This window comes from Gorilla gorilla, chromosome 10 (genome assembly GCF_029281585.2).
Source record: "Gorilla gorilla gorilla isolate KB3781 chromosome 10, NHGRI_mGorGor1-v2.1_pri, whole genome shotgun sequence".
NCBI classification, from domain to species: Eukaryota; Metazoa; Chordata; class Mammalia; order Primates; family Hominidae; genus Gorilla; species Gorilla gorilla.
This window is the reverse complement of record NC_073234.2, coordinates 79,789,704-79,810,536: the sequence shown is the minus strand read 5'-3', so window position 1 is coordinate 79,810,536 and position 20,833 is coordinate 79,789,704. Positions and strand designations below refer to the sequence as shown.

Genomic DNA, 20,833 nt, shown 5'->3' with positions numbered 1-20,833 from the left:
TTTCTTTTTACTTTTTCAGTTATCTATTTAGCTACTTTTTACCTAGTTCACAATTCTTTCTAAAAAATTCTCTCTGTTCAAATAACTGTCTCCTGACTGGAACCTAAATGATAAAGATAACTGCTAAAATTTTGGCTTCAGCAAACATGTGAGTGAGTGGATGATTTTCTAAGACAGAGAAGACTGAAGGGGAAATTGCTTGGGAGTAGAGAGGAGAAGGGAGAAAGGAAAGGTGAAGAAAACGAAAAGTTTTTGGTTAGAATGTCGAGTAGAGTTATGGGGAAAATATTACCAGTTGAGAAGAAAAAGAGCAGTTCGTTTGGGGAAATTTAGTTTTGGTCATGCTAATTTAGATACACATTTCTGATAAACAATTAGGAGTATAAATTTAAAGTTTAGCAGTTAGATAATTAGATATGGGAATAATGTTTTATACTTCGGCAGCAGATCCACAGAGACAACATAAGTCATGGTAATACTTAAGCAAGGGTGATAATCATAAGGGATCACACCATTTAGGTTGAAAATAGGGCAACAGTCACAAATCAGGTAACTTCAGTGGCCACCAGGTAACAACTATGTGGCGCTATCTGGTTAAGAAAAGAGGGGTCCTTAATAGAAAGGAGTATACATCCCGTTTAAGGCATTTAAATCCATTTAAAATATATAAATAAATAAAAACAATGCCCATAATAATTCTGTAGGTAGAGAATGCAGTCTTCGGGCTACAAGCTCACTATCCCTGGAGAAACGTAAGAAAGGGTAAAGACTGAGGTCAGAACCCTAGGGAACACTAATATTTAAAAAGAAGACAGGAAGAGCGAAGGAGGTGAGAATGGAAAGGAAGACACTGAACAGCATTGCTGTACAGTAACCAAGGGAGTAGAATGTGGCAAGGTGAGAGGTGAATATATAAAATGTTACTGAAGTGAAGTGGGAAGAGGAATGAAGATGAGACCACTTGATGAAGTGGTGTCATCTGGGGGTGGGTCACCAATGACCTGTTTCAGTAGTATGGTGGTGGCTTCTGCCATTGAAGCATGATTCAATGAGTTCAGAATGGGTTAAAGGTGACAAATGGAGATGGTAAGCTGAGAAGTCTGATGGTGACAGAAAGAACAGAAAGAGGACAATAACATTAAAGGGTCAGAAGGGTGTTTTAGTTTCTGTTTTTAGGGAGAGGACAAAAGAGACTGAAGGTGAAGGAGTGAGGAACTTGGCAGTGCAAGATCTTAAGAAGGCAGGAAAGGATGAAACGGGAGTGGTCATGGTTAGCCTTATAAAGCAGTGGTCTTTTCTGCCTTAACAAAAGAAAAAAAAAAAAAGATTACTAATGTTTGAAAGTAGAAAGAGGAGCTGTTCATACCTGATGGCATCTATTTTCTGTGAAGCAGAAAGCATCTGCTAAGTACAAGTTAGGGCCTGAATAGAAAGTTAATGATATGAGACATTTGTTGGAAGAAATGTATAAAGGAGTTGAAATAGGGACAAGTATAAGGACAGCTGAGGATAATGAAAAGCTGAATGGAGTTATGCAATTTTTGTTTTTTTGACAATGTTTAGTAGCCAAGCAGCAGGAATGGGGAAAGCAAAAGTCTAGATGAATCCAGCATCTCAGGCACAACGCCTGAAGCAGACTGGCAGAATGGCCAGGCAGTCCAGGGCAAATATAACAGAAGTAAGGGGCAACAGCACAGTGTCTGGACGGAAAACAGAGTGATTGCTATGTAGGGACAGGAGCCTGGATAAATAAGCACGGATTAAAAGAGGGATCCAGCAAATCCTAATGAGTGTGAAAAGCTTCAGAAGGAAAACAGGTTGAAGCCAGGGAGTCGGATTTTTGAATTTAAGATTTTTTTGCATATAACAATTCTGAGTAACTTACTTTAGGCTATGACTGTAGGATTAGGCGGTGGGGTGAAGAAAAAGGTCACTAAAAATATCTTATCAAAGTTTAATGCTGAGGAGTTGTATGTGGGTGCTGAAAAGACCCCCAGAATGATGACTAAAGATGACAACTTTGAAACAGATGCAAATTCTTCAACAAATGTGAAGGAATACCTAGATGTCATAAATGCCACAAAGATGTCCACTATTGGCTAGTAAACATATGTGTCCATATTTGTCCATAATTGACAAGGGCAATTAAACTACAGACTACAGTGGGGAATGAAACTAAAGATTCTGCCTCTCAGTCCTCCTCATGATGAGGCAAGATAAAATAAGTAATACAGGTTGATCATCCCAAATCCAAAAAAATCCAAAATTTAAAACCCTTTTGGTTCCAAACATTCTGGATAAGGGATATTCAATGTATAACTACTTGAGGATGATTTTAATAGAAGCAGAGATTTCCATCATGCCAAGCTGAGTAAGGACACGGTCTATGACATCAAAAAGTTTTCTAGATAAAACATACATACCAGGTCTGAAATCATGTCCCCACTGACTACAGCAGTGAACTTCATCCACAGCAATTCGAGTAAATCTCCTTGCTTCATAGGCTTTCTCTAGTCTTGACATAAACATTTTGCTTTTTGCAATTTTCTCTGGAGTCACATAAATCAGCTTTAACTCGGAGTTTTTATTTACCATTTCAGCATGAACCCATTTAACATGCTCCTATTAAAAGAAAAAATAGACACAATGATAGTAAAACTAAGCTAGCAGATGGAAATACTAGGTGGTAAATGAAAACGTTCATTTCTCCAAAGCAATAATAGCCTTCGGCTCTTCTAGGAGCAGATGTTTTAGTTCATTAGAACTGAAACCATGTCTCAGTACGAAACATCACGGCAGCTGTGTAAATAGCATTCTAGTTATTTACTAACATCTACATTGTTGATGACTAAAAAAAACTCACTTGACAAAAAAGAACACCAACAGATACTCCAATGAAGAGCATTTATTCTATGAAGGCATAATCCTAAATTGTTCATAATATATTCTAAAATGTGAGCTAGATGCAATTGTTATGGTTATAAAGGTGGGTTTTATTAATTTTAACATTATATTTATAATCCCTTTATGTATGTGAACAAAATTTATTATTTATTAACTTCTTAAATTACCATCAAATCTTTTAATCTCTTTATTTAAATATAAAGACCATGGGGTTTCACAAAGTATCACTCATTAAATTAAGATAATAATAATAAATCTTAAAAGGTACAGTTATTAGATTCTTAGTACTCTAATACAATTCTATACAATACTTAGCACATTAGATGTCATTTTTTTTCCTTCTAATCTAAAGAGGACCAAAAAAGTATAAAAACATGCCAGTGAATGAGATAGAAAGAGACAGTCAAACTACTTTCATCATCCCAGCAAAGAAGCAGTTTGTTAACTCCTAGATATATTCTAGGATACAGATGTTCTTTTTTTCTCTCTCCAACTTTTAAGAGTAGGGATATATCATGAACTTGTAATTATCTGCAACTTTCTAAATTACTTTCTATTACTATTATGTTCTTTTTCAATTTTAAGAAAGTACATTATTAGAAGGCAGTTTTCTCCACAGATTGATTTTGTTGAAAGAAGGAGCAGTTATAATAGAATGACATGGAGTTTAAATAAAACAAAAATATATGGGTAAACTAAGGAACCAGGGCTTCTTAGAGGTATGGCTGACTCTAGGTCTGGGCAGGAAATGCATAAAATGAACATGGATTATCTTACTGCAAAAGAAAGCAAGGAACAGAAGCAATGGGGTTAAGAGAAAGGATTCAGGAACCAACTTAAAGAGGCTCTCACTGCCCAAGGACAGGACTATTTCAGCATTACATATATACATATTGAGATATATATATATATATATATATATATATATATATGATTCCAAAGGTGAATCATATTATACGTCAAAGCTTGTAAGTTTATAGTGATACTTGGGGGAAGAAAACCTTAAAAATCTTGTTGACCACCTTTGGAGAATGCTAGAAAACCAACTCTTTCTGAAAACTGGTAAAGAAAGGGAAAAAAAAAATCAAGCATTTTCATCATGCAGAGTTAATAAGGAAAAAGTTCATTTTTGTAGAAAAAGTGTAGCTAATACATGAAGAAAAGAGTGACAGAATTAGATATCACCATTTTGCACCTCCCTAATGAAATCATGGCTCTCAAGGTGCCACTCAGTGGCTGTTAAAACCATTAGATGAAAAACTGATAACCAGAGATCAGGCAGACATCACTTGAACCCACTGATGCTTAGCATCACAAAAAGATAACCAGGTACTATGTACCACTTGAGTGATACCACAGTAAGTATACTCTCGCAAAAAAAAAAAAAAAGTTAAAGAAGAAAGAAAAATTCCAAATACAATCAGGCTTTTAGATCTAACTAAAAGGATCCAGTTACCTATGTAACAAACCTGCACATCCTGCACATGTACCCTAGAACTGAAAAAAAAAAAGAAAGAAAGAGAAAGAAAGAAAGAAAAGAAAAGAGAGAGAAAGAAAGAACACCACAAGGACGCAATCAGGAAAATGTAGAAAGATACAGGACAGTTAACCCAGTTTCTTCAACAAAGAATTTGCATGGGAAATATAAAAGATATAAAGAGAACCTACGGGTATATCAACCAAATACAATACAATGCATGAATATTATCTGGGCTATATTTAAAAAAAAAAACATAAAAATGAGATAGAAATCTGAATTTTTTTTATAATTCTAAAGAATTGATTAAACTTCTTAGATGTGATGATGGCATAGCACTTTAAAGTTAGAGATACGTACTGAAGAATTTACAATTAAAATATGATGTCTGGAATTTGTTCTGAATAAATAAACTAAGGGGAAAGGGGTAGGGAAAACTGGAGATATACAGATTAAAAAAAAAGATTAGCCGTATGTTGATAACTGTTGAAGGGGGAAATGGCTACATGGCAGTTTTTATGCTATTCTCTCTCCTTTTGAAGATTTCAGTAATATGCTTTTTAAAAAAGAATAGCTGGGAAATGCTTTATTCTACAGATGAGGATAAGACAGTCCATTCCTAAATACAAGAAATTCCACAGGTATAGGGTAACTTCTTAATAATTCATATTTCATATTTAATTACACTGCATAATTAGAAATTCTCCCTTACTATTTTAGAATGGATAATACAAAACAGGTCAGCAAATGTTTCCTGTAAAGTACCAGACAAAAATATTAGGTTTTATGGGCTATAAGGTCTCTATCACAACTACTCCACTGTGCCATTATACTGTAAAAGCAGCCATAAACAACATGTCAACAAATAAGCATGGTGGTGTTTCAATAAAACTTTATTTATGGATACTGAAACTTGAATTGCAAATAATTTTCCCATTTCACAAAATATTCTTTTTAGATTTTTTTTAGCCATTTAAAAATATAAAAACCATTCTTAACTCATGGGACATACAAAAATAGACAGTGGGCCAGAACTGGCCAAGAGCAGTAGTTTGTAACTCCTGATATAAATAGTTAACAGTTTATAATTTTATAAGCAACTCAACTGCAGGTAAAGCTCCTATTTCAGTGAATAGTTTACATTAAAAAAAAAAAGCCACTGAAACATACCTTAGAACTAGAAGCATTTAACATGGTTGCTGAAATTCCTAATTGTTTTAAAACCATTAATTGGTCTTCCATAAGAGAGATCAATGGGCAAATGACGAGTGTAAAACCTAAAAGAGAAAAAAAAAAAATCTACCTTAAACTTTACACCACCCTCAGAATCAGATGCAAACCATTCACCTTCTTTTTTTTTTTTTTTTTTTTTTAAGAGATGGAGTCTCGCTCTGTTGCCCAGGCTAGAGTGCAGTGGTGCAATCTTGGCTCATTGCAACCTCCGCCTCCCGGGTTCAAGCAATTCTCCTGCCTCAGCCTCCCGAGTAGCTGGGACTACAGGCACCTGCTGCCATGCCTGGCTAATTTCTTTTGTATTTTAGTAGAGACAGGGTTTCACTGTGTTGCCCAGGCTGGTCTCAAACTCCTGAGCTCAGGCAATCTGCCCACCTTGGCCTCCCAAAGTGCTAGGATTACAGACATGAGCTACCACGCCTGGCCCATTCACCTTCTTAACTTGTGGGCACTGCCCATCAATTCAGATTAATTTTTAATGCAGCTTTAGTAAAGCTTACTTACTTCTTACTCTCATTAATTAGATATGAATAAATGACCAAACAAGGTAAGTATAAGCCAAATAAACAAACATACAACTAACAGAACTCTATCCTTATAAAAATAAAGACAGATTTTATCATTTCAAATGTTTAATTTGCTATCATTTTAAATAATCACTATTGGTAATTTCAGTAAGATAACACATATCAGTTCAAACACTAAACAGTTTCATCAGGGAAAAATTACTATAAATCTTTCCAAAAAAACCAGATTTTTAATTATACAGTAGTGTGTATAATTAAACATGATAGTTGCATAAGCATTCTTTTACTTTTTGTACGAGATTCATTTATGCTGAGTAGAAATCAGTGAACAGTTTACTGTCTGAATGAAGTTATAGTAATATGCCCCCTTCCTTATAATTGAAACTGTTTAAAGTACAAAAGCTATTCTACAGTTAAAATTATATATGGCTTTATGTTTCTGTAGTTTGTTTCTTACAACAACCTTTGGCAAAGAGCAGACATGTGACATGTTTAAAAAACATAATCAAATTAAGACCTTATTAGGGATTTTTCCCAGTCAATTATTCTCTCTCCTATTATTTTCACTTTTCCTTACTAGCACCTACTCATTACATTTAAACATGGTCAAGTCCCTCCCATCTTGGAAAACACCCACTATGGTCTGAAAGTTGGTATCCCCCTAGAAGTGATTAAGTAATGAGGGCTCTGCTTTCATAAGTGGGATTAATGCCATTTTACAAAAAGTTGAAGGGAGTGCCCTTTCTTTGCCGCCATGTGAGGGTGTAGCAAGAAGGTGCCATCTATGAGAAACACCCCCTCTCTAGACACCGAAATCTATTAGCATCTTGATCTTGGACTTCCCAGCCTCCAGAACTGCAAGCAGTAAACTTCTGTTGTTTGTTAATTAACTGATATAAAGTATTCTGTTACAGCAGCTAATTTATGGCCCACTCTGTTCTTCCCTTCATAGCCATTCTTTTCCAAAGAGAATCCCATACTCACCAGTTCCACTTCCTCAATTCCTACCTACTTCAAACCATTGCTATTTGGTCTCCACCCAACCATTTCAATAAAATTGCTCTAGCTAAGGTCATAGATGAGTCCTTTGTCATTAAACTCATTGAAACTTACATCCTTACGTATTTGACATTTTGCTAACAGACATCACTATTAACTACTCCCTCATTCAAACACACCCTTCCCTAGCCTTCTAATAACATCATACAATCCTGGTTATCCTATATGTTGCTACTCTTTCTCAGCCTTGTCTGCAAGCCCTTTTTCTCTGTTTATCCCTAAACTCTTGGTGTTCTGGTTTCTGTTCTAGGCCTTCTTTCCTTCTTATGCTGCTCTGAAATTCATTCCAATGGCTTCAGTGGCCATCTCCACACTAACAACCTCCAACTCAGACCTCTAACACCAGGCTTTAGACACAAACATCCTCCTACTCATAAGACAATTCCACCTGGATGTCTTAAAGGCATCGTAAATTCAACATGTCCCAAATAAATTCATCATCTTTCCCCTCTCCATTCCCAAGAGTTCTTTCTCCAATGTACCCCATTTCAGTGAAGAACCTCACCATTTGTCCAAGCCTAAAATTTGAGTATCATTCTTGACTATTCTTTCTCCTTTCCCCACATGCAATAAATACCAAGTCCCATTGAATCTATCTTCCAGATATATCTAGAATTCATCTAACTGCTAGAATTATCCTTCTAAACCATGAAATAATGAGTCTCTTACCTGTGTAAAACTCTTCAACGGCTTCTTGCTAAAATAAGGAAAAGTTTTAAAAATAAGACTCTTTCCACATGTCTTACCACTGACTGCCACATAGGAATTCCTCCAGGTTACTGAATACATCATAATGTGAATGTTCTCTCTTGCTTTTGGATCTCACGCATTGCTTTTCTGAATGAACACTCTTCCTTCCCTGTCCCTTCTGCCTACTCACCCTTTAAACTTTAGCTTAAATGCCACTTCCTCAGAACAGCTTTCCCTGACATCCCCTAGACCAGATCTTTGTACAGACTTAATTCCCTATTAAAACCTTTATCCCAAAATTCTTATTGCAATTGCTTGCAATTACCCGTATTCTCTAAACCAGGGATCAACAAAGTAAGGGCTGGTTGCCTATTTTTGTAAGTTATTTTAAGGGAACACAGCTACACCCATGTGTTTACACATTATCTGTGGCTGCTTTTGTGCTACAATGGCAGGGTTGAAGAGCTGCCAAGGAGACCATATGGACCACAAGCCTATATTATTTACTATCTACCCTTTCAAAAAAAAGCTTGCTGATCCCTGCTACTACCCAATCAGTAATATCAGTAGCACTAGCGAACTTGTTAGAAATGCAGGGTCTTTGGTCTCACATAAAATCAGAATCTGCACATAATCAAATTCTCAGGTGATTCTTATGTACACTAAAGTCTGAGAAAGTGCTACTCTACACTATGAGTTCTGTGAAAACTAAGACCACGCCCATTTTGCTCACTACTGTGTCTCCCAGTGCCTAGCACCATGGCAGACAATCAGGAAAGATCTGGGACTAGAATTCAGGTCTACTGATTCTTCTTCCAGAGCTGCTTCTCCTACAACATTTTTGGGTTTTTTTGCCCCTTGTATCTTCTGTTCAAGTGTTCTATAGCACTGTAGGGTGAATATGGTTAACAATAATTTAGATAGGGTTTCGAAAAGCTAGAAGAGAGGATTTTGAATGTTCAGTACAATATGTTTTTAAATTTATGTTTCAGGAACCAGATAAAAGGATTAATCTCAGAAGTTTTTAAAACTCCCCCTTTAGGGAGAGAGGAGGGCAAGGGCTGAAAAACTACCTAGCAGGTACTATGTTTACTACTTGGATGATGGATCATTACAAGTCCAAATCTCAGCATCACACAATATACCCATGTAACAAACCTGCACATATACCCCTGAATCTAAAATGAAAAATAAATAAAATTCCTCCTTTAAGTGAAACTTTACATTTCTATTAATATAGAAGAAATCAAACAAAAATGCACTTGATTTTTACATATGTATGATTATAAATTATTTTTTAAAAGAATTAAAAAGGTATGATGACAAAGCACTTCTTCAACTCAAAATTAATTTTTTAGTACATACCATCTGAACATAATGCTGGTAACTGGTAACATAAGCTCTTTCCACCTCCTGTAGGCATAACAAGAAATACCTCCTTTCCAGCCATTGTTACGTTAATAGTTTCAAGCTGAAGTGGTCTGAACTTTTCCAGTTTAAAGACATTTTGCAGAATATCTTTAACTTTACCAGACCATGGAAAATCTAGGAAAAGAAAGTTAAGAATCAGACAAACATGTAAGACTATTACAGAAGTTTGATAAGAATGAGACAAACATATATAAGACTTCTAATACTTATAGACCATTAAACTTTTATGATAATAGTTTTGAGATTAACTCACTAGCTAAGCAAAGCAAAAACAAGTTAAATGATGTATTATAAGACATAGTAGGCATGGTGGCTCATGCCTATAATCTCAACAGTTTTGGGAGGCCAAAGCAGGAGGATTACTTGAACTCAGGAGTTCGAGACCAGCCTGAGCTCAAGCGATGGCAAGACTCTATCCCTATAAAAAAATTTTTTTTAAAGTAGCCAAGTGTGGTTCTGTGCACCTGTAGTCCCAGCTACTAAGGAGGCTGAGGAGGGAGGATTGCTTGAGGGAGGCTGGGAGTTTGAGGCTGCAGTGAGTTGTGGTTGTGCCACTGCACTCCAGCCTGGGCAACAAAGCAAGACCCTATCTCAAAAACAAAAAAAAAGTAACAAATGTAAACATTTGCCAGTTGAGAATTAACCCACACAAGAAAGGAAGGTGTTTGATCAGGTATTTAAAAAATTGTCTGAATGTTGATCAGGGAATTCACAGCATCATAAAGTACTCAAATATCATGAACAAAGTTAACAATTATCTGGAATTTTTGGTGTAAATATCTTGTTCAGACGTGAATCATTGAAAAGCAACATCCACAAAAAGCACAATCCCTTCTAGAGTTATTCTAATTATTCTATTATTCTATTTATAATTGATAAACATGATGTTTGATAAGGTCTTGAATCATGAAAGGTTTGTTCACTAGGGCAGGAAAATGATCTAACCTTTGGCAAGGAGTTTGAATTTTTTTTCTTAACTGTTTGTTAATGTAGGTAAAGGAAGTATCTCATTTTCTAAACATGATCAATGTTGCTATAACAATAACTGGAAAAAAATGTCTGAATAATAAAAGTTTAATTTGAAGACTACAGAACATAGGGAAAGAATGATCCACCTGCAAGCTTCCCATTCCACTGGAGAAATGGCCAGTTTCACCTCTAAGCCTACTGGAAAGCACTGTCCCATCAAGAATTCATTCTAGTTTTTTAAAATATGAGAAGAAATAAAACTAGCAAAAAAAAAAAAAAAAAAAGTTAACCTTCTTTATTCCAAGCGGCAGGTGAAGAATCATATTCATTGCTTGCCCCGGCATCAGAATCCTCTAAACACTGCTTTATTTTCTTTGTCAGGACTTTTTTTTTCTGAATAAGCTCTTGTTGCCTTTCCGTAAGTTCTTGAATTTGAATTTCTACTGCATGTAGCTCATTGGTTATAGAATCCAGTTCCTCAGTTAGAGCTATGGGAGGCAGCGGGGATACAATGATTAGACAGAGTAAATTACAACTTTAGGTTTCCAGATTGATTTCTGCATGTTGCCCGCCATATCAATTACAGACAAACTTGAAGTAGTATAGCAGAATGGTTAAGAGCATGTTTTTGAGTCATATAGACCTAAGTTAAATCTCAGGTCCTCCTTTTACCTGCTGAGTGACCTCAGACAAGATACTTACCTGCATCCCCATTTCCCTTCCTGTAAAATGGGGACAATATCTAACTTTCATAGTATTTTTATGAAGAGCTAGTGAGATAATATATTAGGAGTTCTAGACACAGTACCTGGTACACAAATATTTAATACATGGTAATTATTTTTATTATGTTGTAGAGAAGTGGTCTAACAATCTCCTAAATCATTTAAGTAAAGTAGTCAGACTTTGAAGCAAAAGGAAGCTAATTCCCTAATTACTTTGCTATTACTTTATGAAGGTATTCCTATTTGGGCTCACTTGATGGTATAAGGAGTTGGTAATTATGAACAAGAGGATGTAACAAGTAAGAGAAATCAAGTGTACTACTGGAATTGGCATTTTATCTCCTTCGTAACTAATCTATAAAGAAACCCCAGTGTATGATTCTAATCAATCTAAGTATTAAAGTCAAAAAGTGAGATGCTTTTTGATACCACATCGATGGAAGCTAGAAAAATCTTAAAGATATTCTTGGTGCATTCTCATATACCTGCCTGCATTAATCAGTATACAGGTTTAATGTGCTTCTTCATGAGATATAATTTATGGCTGTGATTTAAAATAGGATGTTGGGGTACCTTTTTATTGTACCAACTGCCACCATCCCTTGTATCAACCCTTCCCTACATGACTTTGGGTTAGGTTTGGCCACAAGTGAACTCTGCATGAGATTTACAAGGCAGAGATAAAGCAGCAGCCAGTTTTACATTGGGATGGTTGGCCTATGGCCAGGTGCTTCTGGAGCTCACTCATGATATTAGGAAACTGCTGCCTCACTTTGTTGACGTGGGGCAGAAGCCAGTTCCCCCAGCTCCTGCTAAATCTTCTTGGTGGAACAACTTGGCCCACAGATTCTTTGGCTTCTTGGTCATGTTGCTGACCAACCTTCTGTGACAAGTGCACCAGCTTTTCAGCAGGGCACCAGCATCCTAACTTTGTCCTCATGAATTTCAACTTATCCTTGCAGCTTCCAGCTCATCCATACCCTCCCATACCTCACACCCATCTTCCTTTCTCACTGCTGGTACTGCTGACTTCAGGACCAGAAGCTGACTCAGGGATAGCTGCTTAACCAGCTCCCATGATCACATAAGTTTTAATCCCCATAATAAAACTTACAGCACTCAATGGTTCAGCTTACCTGATTGAACCCTAACCAATACAGAATTTTGATCCGGAAGAACAGAAACTTAACAGGTTCTCTGAATTGTTTCTGGGCCACATAGAACTGGCTTTCTGATCTGATTAGATTTCAAGGCATTAATAACCCTGTTTCCACTGATAAAGGGAACATAACTATTCTATGTCATCATGCAGTGAAAAAAGTTATTTAAATCATCATCCATAGACACCAGTAGAAAAATAACTAGGGAAGGCAAGGCTGTGGGTGACAAAGTGTTTGCTGTTACAAATGTTTTGGTGAGAATAATGGGGTTGACTGGTTGCTTCTAAGTGTGCAAAGAACTCAGGGGAAAAATGTAGGATCTGCATTAAGGGACCTCAAAGTTTCTATGATTGTCCTTAAAAAAAACCTTATCCTCTATAGGTACAGGGCCAATATTTTGGAAAAATAGCTGTAAGTCTAAATCCTGCAGATGGCTGAATTTCAATACAAACTGAATTCCCAACCTTGCAGGGACTCTTATGATAAAGTCAGCACACTGACTGGGAAGGAGACTCTGAAATTTGGAGGGGAACATAAGGGCAGATTCCAATGAAGCAGGTTACCTTAAACCACTAAATTATGCCAAGTCTCTTCTACCCTGCCTCCCCTTTCTGAAACAATGTCCTCCTAACTGAAGTCCCCACAATGGTCCTTGTTGCCTTGTATGGGACTGCTAAGCCTCCTAAGAATCAGCCTCTACCATCTTTCAGTGCTTTAAGATCCAGAAGTCCTAGAGGATAGAACACAAAGATGTAACCTGTCAAAAGACATGATATGCACCAAAAGAGCTGCATGTGCCAAAATATATCAATAGAAACTGTGTTCATCCATTTTGCATTGATATAAAGGCGTATCCGAGGCTGGGTAATTTATAAAAGAAAAGAAGTTTATTTTGCTTATGGTTCTGTAAGCTATACAAGGAGCATAGCGCTGGCATCTGCTTCTTGTGAGGACCTCAGGAAGCTTCCAATCATGACAGAAGGCAAAGGGGGGCAGGTGTGTCACACAGTGGGAGACAGAGTAAGAAAGAGAAGAGGCAGTGCCAGGCTCCTTGAAACAACCAGCTCTCATGTGAACTAACAGAGCAAGAACTCAGTCATTACCACAGGGAGGGCACCAAACCATTCATGAGGGATCCTGCTCCATGACCCAAACACCTCCCACTAGGCCCACCTCCAACACTGGAGGTCACATTTCAACACGAGATTAGGAGGAGACACATATCCAAACTACATCAGAAACCTAGAGAATGTATATGGGAATAGATCATAAAGGTACTGAAACAGGGTTTATGGAATACAATGTCGAATTAAGCTAAGTTTATTGATACGGGCTCACTAAGAAATTCTGGATTTAATGTCCTAGATAGTGGCCAGGAGTGGCTCTAGTAATTTGCTTGGCTCATTGCCTGAAACCTGGCCTCAAAGATGAATGTCAGAAAATTGGGATGGAATAAAACAGGTATAGAGTCCAGTGAGGCTGGAGCTCTGGAATTTCCTGGGTATGCTCTAAAGGAAGGTATTCAGAGGCTTAGAGGGAGAGCAGTGCCAGAGTGGAAGATCAAATAGATTGATAATCCACCCCCTTGCTGTCCCCCAGGAGAATCCAGAGGACACTCCTTTCACCAAGACTGTGAAAAATACAGTCATGAGCAGAGCGCCAGCATCAGCGGAGCTCTTCAGGGATGCTGGGGCTCCCCTGGCTGTTCTCTGTAAGCTAGGAATGACAGTGGGAAATATCATCTTCCAAGTAGACCACCTGATTCAACGACAATGATGGATTCCAAGGTATGGGGGCTAACCATTGGCAATTGAATTTATGACCAAAAATAAAGTAGATGTGGTTGCCATGAAGGGCAACAGAGCTGAGGCAGCAATCAGAATAGTCTGACCGACAAGATCTTGGATTGACTAGTTGACTGTGAAGTCCCTGAAATGGAAATAGATTACTTGATTTGTAATACGCAGAATAAAAAGCTCTGATTCTGGTAAACAGAACCAGAAACACAACAGAGAGACCATCCTTCGACAAATTTCCAGAATTGAACCACCTTATAGAACCAGAGGCCCTTGAATAATGCAGAGGTTGGAGCCTGTTGGGGAAGGACTCAACCACACAGCTAAAAATGTATGTAATGAATCTTCCTACTACTCTTCACCAGAGAAGTTTATTAGGGTAACTGTGCATCAGAAAAAAAGAGAAATCGGCCGGGCACAGTGGCTCACGCCTGTAATCCCAGCACTTTGGGAGGCCGAGGCGGGTGGATCACGAGATCAGGAGATCGAGACCATCCTGGCTAACATGGTGAAACCCCGTCTCTACTAAAAATACAAAAAATTAGCCAGGCGTGGTGGCAGGCGCCTGTAGTCCTAGCTACTTGGGAGGCTGAGGCAGGAGAATGGTGTGAACCCGGGAGGCGGAGCTTGGAGTGAGCCGAGATCACACCACTGTACTCCAGCCTGGGTGACAGAGTGAGACTCCGTCCAAAAAAAAAAGAAAGAAAAAGAGAAATCACTTCTCAGAAACTACTGGACATTAGCTCTGAACTGATGCTAATTCTTAGAAAACCAAAATGCCATGGTGATCCACCAGTCAGAGTATAGACTCAACTTAAGTGAGGTGATCAATGCAGCTTTGGTTTCCAGAGATTTAAAAGGTAGAAATGAAGCAGTAGACATATTTTCTGTATTTAAGAAAGTCAGTGTAAGGGCAGGGTTGGTGATCTCATTGGCATGGGGCAGCAGCAGGTTCAAGTCCAGCGGCTGCTAGTGAAATACAGTGGGCCTTCTAATCTGCTGTGTGGTTATTTCCTCAGTTTCAGAATGTATACTGAGAACAGATATATTCAGCAAGTGGCAGAATCCACACATTGGTCTCCTGGCAAAGTAACTAAGGATTATTATTATAGGAAAGATCAAATGGAAGCCAGCAAAACTGCCTTTACCAACCAATACAGCAAACCAAAAATATTACTGCATTCCTGGAGGGATTGCAGAGATTACTGCCTACATCAACGGCATGAAAGATGTGAGGGTAATGATGACTTCCATGTCGCATTCAACTCACCTATGTGGTGTATGCAGAAGACAATGGATTCTGGAGATTGAGAATGGATTACGCCAAAATTAATAAGGCTGTGGCTCCAACAGCAGCCATGGTTCCAGCTGTAATTTCATTAATAAGACAGAACACATGCCCTGGCATCTGGCTTCAGCTATTGATCTGCTGAATGTTTTATTCTCCATACCCATGTACCTGTTATTATAGCATAGGGGAATAGTATAGCACAGTAAAAGCAGTTTGCTGAGCCAGCAATGTATCTTTATTCTCCCACCTCAGAGCTTTATCTACTCTCTAGCCCTAATCTAGGCTGCAGGGATCCTGATTCCCTTTTCATTCCACCAGACATTACACTAGCTGTCTGCATTGATGATATCATGCTTGTCTGACCTGCTGAGCAAGAAGCAGCAGTAGCAGCTACTATAGACAAACTGCTAAGAGAGACACTTGCCAGAGGATAGAAGATAAATCCCATAAAAATTCAGAGGCCTGACACCTTGGTGAGAGTCAAACGGTATGGGGCATGTTGAGATATCTCTTCTAAAGTGAAGGATAAGTTTCTATATCTGGCCCCTCCTATTACTAAGAGAGCAGCACAGAGCCTAATGGACTACTTGGATTTGGGAGGCAACATACACCTAATTTACCAAGTAACCCCAAAACTTGCCAGTTTTGAGTAGGACCTCGAACAAGAGGTAACGCCATGATACAATCTTCTCTTACCATTGAGCTATATGACCCAACAGATTTGATGGTGCCGTAAGTTTGTGATGAATGCAGATGTTATATGACACCTTTGGCCTATAGATGAGTCACAACAAAGATGATAAGGATTTTAGAGCAAAGCTCTTTGCCATTATCTACAAAGAACTATTACCCTTTCGGAAACAACTTCTGGGTTGCTCCTGGGTCTTACAAGAGACTAAGTTACTATGTGACCTGTGCTGCCTATCATCAACCAGGTGTCATCCGACCCATCAATTCATAAGGCAGGCCTCCATCATCACAATGGAAGTGGTATGTGCCAAAGTGAGCAGGTTCTAAGTGAAGGCGTGAACAAGAAGTCTGAATGCTCATGCACCATGCTCCCCTTTGCCTCCTCCTCCTCAACCTGTAGCTATAACCTCATGGTGGGATTCAGTGTTACTAAGGAAAAAAAAAAAAATGCAGACCTAATTTACAAAAGATTCTGCATGATATATTGTCACTACCTGAAAGTGAACAACTAAAGCACTCTAGCATCTCTCCAGAGTGATCCTGAAAAACATTGGAGATGGAAAATTCTCCCAGTCAGCAGTAAGCAGTCCACATAGTTATTCATTTTGCCAGAGGAATACATCCACACTATTACAGGCAATGGTTAATGATTAGCAGGATGGTTAGCAACTTGGAAGGTAGCAAATAGGAAAACTGGTGGCAATGAGGTCTGAGGAAGAGATATATGTATAGACCTCTCTGAATGGTCAGAGTGTGAAGGTATTTGTGTCCCATGTTAATGCTCACTAAAAACAACTTCCACAAAGTATAATCATAATTAATCAGGTAGACAAGATGACCTGGACATTGACCACACTTGTCCTTGCACAATGAAGTCAAGAACAAAGTGCCTTCTGCAACATGGACTGCCACTCACGAAGACCCATCTGGCTACATCCAGAGCTAAGTGCTCAACCTGCAAACAGTTCATACCAACCTTGAGTTCCAATGGAGGCACCATTCTCTGTGGGGACAGACAGATGCTTGATGGCAAAGCGACTGCATTGGAACCGTCTATAATTAAAGAGGCAGCACTTTGTTCTCACTGATACAGATGCTTACTATGGATAAGAATTTACCATACCTGCCTGCAGTGCTCTATCATGTCCACCATCCAGGAATTCACGGAATTCCTACTGATTGTCATCGTATTCCCCACCAAATTACTTCTGACCAAAGAACTCATTTATAGCAAACAAAGCACAACAGAAGGCTCATGTTCAAGATATTAACTGGTCTAACTATGTTCCCCAACACCCTGAAGCAGCTGGCCTGAAAAAATAATGGAGTGGCATTTTGCAGACTCAATTATGCTGCCAGCTGGGTATCAGCACTTTAAGGGCTGGACTAGTAGCCTCCAGGATATGGCATGCTATACATCAGTGAATAGTGCTGTTTCTCCCATTGCCACGATTCACGGGAATCAGCGGTGGAAATGGGAGTGGCTCTTCTATTACCCTTAGTGATCCGCTAGTGAAATTTTTGCTTCCCATCCTTGAAACATCGGACTCTTGCTGGCCTAGAGGTCTTGGTTACCAAGAAAGAAATGCTTGTACCAGGGGAAAAAGCAATAGTTCCATTAAACTGGAAGTTGACTGCCACTTGGCCACTTTGGGTTCCTCATGCCAACAAATGAACAGGCAAAGAAGGCGATTACTATACTTGCTGGGGTGAGTGATCCTGACTATTAAGGGGAAATCAGATAGCTACTACACTACAGGGATAAGAAGGAGTATGTCTGGAAAGCAGAAGATCCTCTAGTGCACCTCTCAGTATTCCCTTACCTTGTGATTAAAGTTAATTGAAAACTATAATAACCAAATATAGGAAACTACTAAGGCAAGTAGTCCCCACCAAGCAAAGACCCATTACCAACTGAGAACCAAGGAATACAGAATGGGTAGTTGAAGAAGGCAGTTGTAAAGTACAAGCTATGATCACATGACCAACTGAAAAACAAGAACTGTAATAGCTATAAGCCTTTCTTGCTTTTTAAAATTTGTATATAAACCAAGTTTGGGTTTTTCCTTTTATTTGGTCCCTCTCCGATACATTACAGTATTACCAAGGAGGACATGATTCAGCAAGAAGAGAAATGAGCATCACCCAAAGACGAATAAAGATAATTTGTACCTGCTCTTTTGGGGAAGGGGTCAGTGTATACTCAGCAGTAAGAGAAACAGGCAAAAGCATGATTCCGCTATTGCCTTTATTTGGACACAAATAAGGTAAAAATTAGACACAAAAGGACAAATGTTATATGATTCCATTTATATGAGGTACCTAAAATAGTCAAGAAACAGAAAGTAGAATAGTGGCTATCAGGGATTAGGAGAAGAGAAGTAATGGAAAGTTACGGATTAATGAGTATAGAATTTTAGTTTGGATAGATGAAAAAGCTCTGGAGATGGATAGTGGTGACGACTGCACAACAGTCTAAATGCATTTAATGCCAATGAATTATTCACTTAATAATAGTTAGCATGGCAAAGTTTGTAATGTATATTTTACCTCAATAAAAAAGCTGAAAAAAATCATTTCTATAATCAGAATTTTTAAAACAAACTTTTTCAAATATCACACAAACAGAAATAGAACAGAAGGAAGAAGAAAATGTAATCATTGCTACTAACCTGAAACGGACGCCATTCTTTTTCTTTCCAAATTTGTTTCTAAAATAATCCAAATTTCTTTCTAAAAATAAAAGCACAACAGTGACAACAAGTTTTTAAAAATAGTACTATTAATGATGTTCACTCAACAGTAATCTGTCATTCCTAAGCACGGAAAATGTTAGAAAGTAAATTATATATTGCAGTGACCTTTCAAATAAGAACCACATGGTTCTTTTGACACTAATTTTTTATGGAAAACTCTATATTTCAGCTTAATAACCCACAACACTCAGAACGACTAACTCTCTAGATTTCAGAGAAGTGTCCAAAGTCACATAAACGTATACATGACAAATACAGTAGCAATAACACTCAGCAAACATCCACAAGATACAAAGTGATGTAACAAAAAACAGCAAACATTCAACAGGTCTAGCACCAATTGCTATGTGACTAAATTACTATGTTAGGCAAAGTTGCATACGCTGTTCCTCCAAGCCTCTTTCCCTACCTGTAAAACTGGGAGGATGGCAATCTTATAAAGAAGTTGGATAGATTCAAATGTACCAGATTAAGCGAAATACATCAACATAAATAATAAAATTAATCATCTAACATTTTATTGAGCCCTTGCGTTAAAGAATTACAATATAAGCCCAATCTCAAAAGAGAAATTGGTATTCTACAGAAAAGCTAGATTTTCTAGGTTAGAGGTGGGGGGAGGGGAAAATGGTTTGTATTAATGATTTCTAAGTATCTATGAATGACTAAAACCTAAGCATGCATATGGACAAGTGGAAAATGGGGCTGGAGAGTAGAAACTTTAAACTCCCCATGATCCTAAAAACACCTCTTCTATCTCTCTAATATGGACATTTTCTAAAACTAAGATGCTCTCCAAAAGTCACTTCTGCAACACCTATCCTTAGACTGCTGACCTTACGCCCTTTCTACACAGAATTCTGAAGCCACCACTAGGCCGGAAAGATAGGCTGACTCTTTTTTGCCTTGCTAAAGAATGTGGAATAACCACACCATTAAAAGAAGGCTAAATAGGAGAGTAATAAGGATTTCTAATTCTTGATCTATACAAACATCTCTTCACGTAATGAAAATGTAACATTCCTTCCATAGACTGTAAGGTCCTTTAGCAGGGCTGGGGTTCAATCTCTTCACCTTTGTATCCGCACAGCCCAGGAAAATGCCTTGATATAGTGAGGGCTCAGGTTTGCTAAGGTAGCAGGGGCTGTTTCTACCCTTATGAAAAGACACAGTCTATATCCAATTCTCCCCCACGATTTTAAATGACTCCTTTGATTATGCGGTTAAAAGACCGCTCCTTCCCAAAATGATGTGATTTAACAGCAAAAGATATCTCAACATAAAATGTATCCAGAAAGTGAACTACAGCAGGTCTGTCACTCAGCAGTATAAGCTAGGCATCCACAGGAAAAATGTTACAGGGTGACAGCCAGTCATCAATGTTGGAGGAAACGCCACTGAGATACCATAGGCTAAATCCTCTCTCTTCCCGCCACCTGCATTTAGAGGCAATAGTAATTTAATATTAATAACGCCCGCCCTTCCGCTACTGTGAAGCAGGGGGTGGAAGAAGCATCCCCAGTAGTATTTACCAACAAATGGCAGCTGCTAATAAACAGGCTTTGGTGGCCAATCCTCCTGCATGGAAAAGAATGAGGAGATCAGAAGACCGGTCAGCAGGCGAACGTGCCCCTAAAGGCCCGAGTTCTCAGAGCAGGGCAGTGATTAACTTTCCGGTTTCTCCTCCGCCAATGTGTGGGCGAAAGGAAGTGATCCGCTACAGACCGGCCTCGCCCTGCAGCAGGAAAGGGAAGGATGAAACAAAAAGTGCACACCCTTGACCCTTCAAAGCTGTAACAGTAGTTATCCCAGAGCCTCTCCCCACCGAGAAGCCCAGTCTAACTCTCCGGTGTTTGACTCTCCGGTGTCCGACTGTCCTGTGTCCGACTCTCCGATCTCCGACTCTCGGATCTCCGACACCAAAGCACCCAGGCCTCGAGCAGATCTTTCCGCTACTCGGGAGCAAAATCTTCCCGCCAGCCAGCTGAGAGCATCCACCCTTCCGGGTCGGTCCGTTCAGCCAATCACAGATAACTCCCTTCTCTAATTGGTCAAGGGGTGTGGTCACCATGAGCGTCACCGAACAACATTACGAGTTATTGGTTGAGATTGGAAGCAGGTTTCA

At 38.6% G+C, this 20,833-nt stretch overlaps 1 protein-coding gene across 2 annotated transcripts in view; it reads right to left on the bottom strand.

Moving 5' to 3' along the window:
• Nucleotides 1-20,619, bottom strand: part of RECQL (RecQ like helicase) — a 32,684-nt gene extending 12,065 nt beyond the window's left edge. For both annotated transcript variants that reach the window (XM_004052853.5, XM_055358455.2), the window contains exons 1-7: nt 20,484-20,619; nt 20,241-20,286; nt 18,625-18,685; nt 10,581-10,778; nt 9,256-9,435; nt 5,552-5,658; nt 2,424-2,622 (exon numbers count right to left, since the gene is read on the bottom strand). In XM_004052853.5, coding sequence (XP_004052901.4) covers nt 2,424-2,622; nt 5,552-5,658; nt 9,256-9,435; nt 10,581-10,778; nt 18,625-18,640 — 700 coding nt within the window. In that variant the 5' untranslated portion in view covers nt 18,641-18,685; nt 20,241-20,286; nt 20,484-20,619. The remainder of the gene's footprint in view (nt 1-2,423; nt 2,623-5,551; nt 5,659-9,255; nt 9,436-10,580; nt 10,779-18,624; nt 18,686-20,240; nt 20,287-20,483) is intronic.
• Nucleotides 20,620-20,833: the final 214 nt, after the last annotated feature.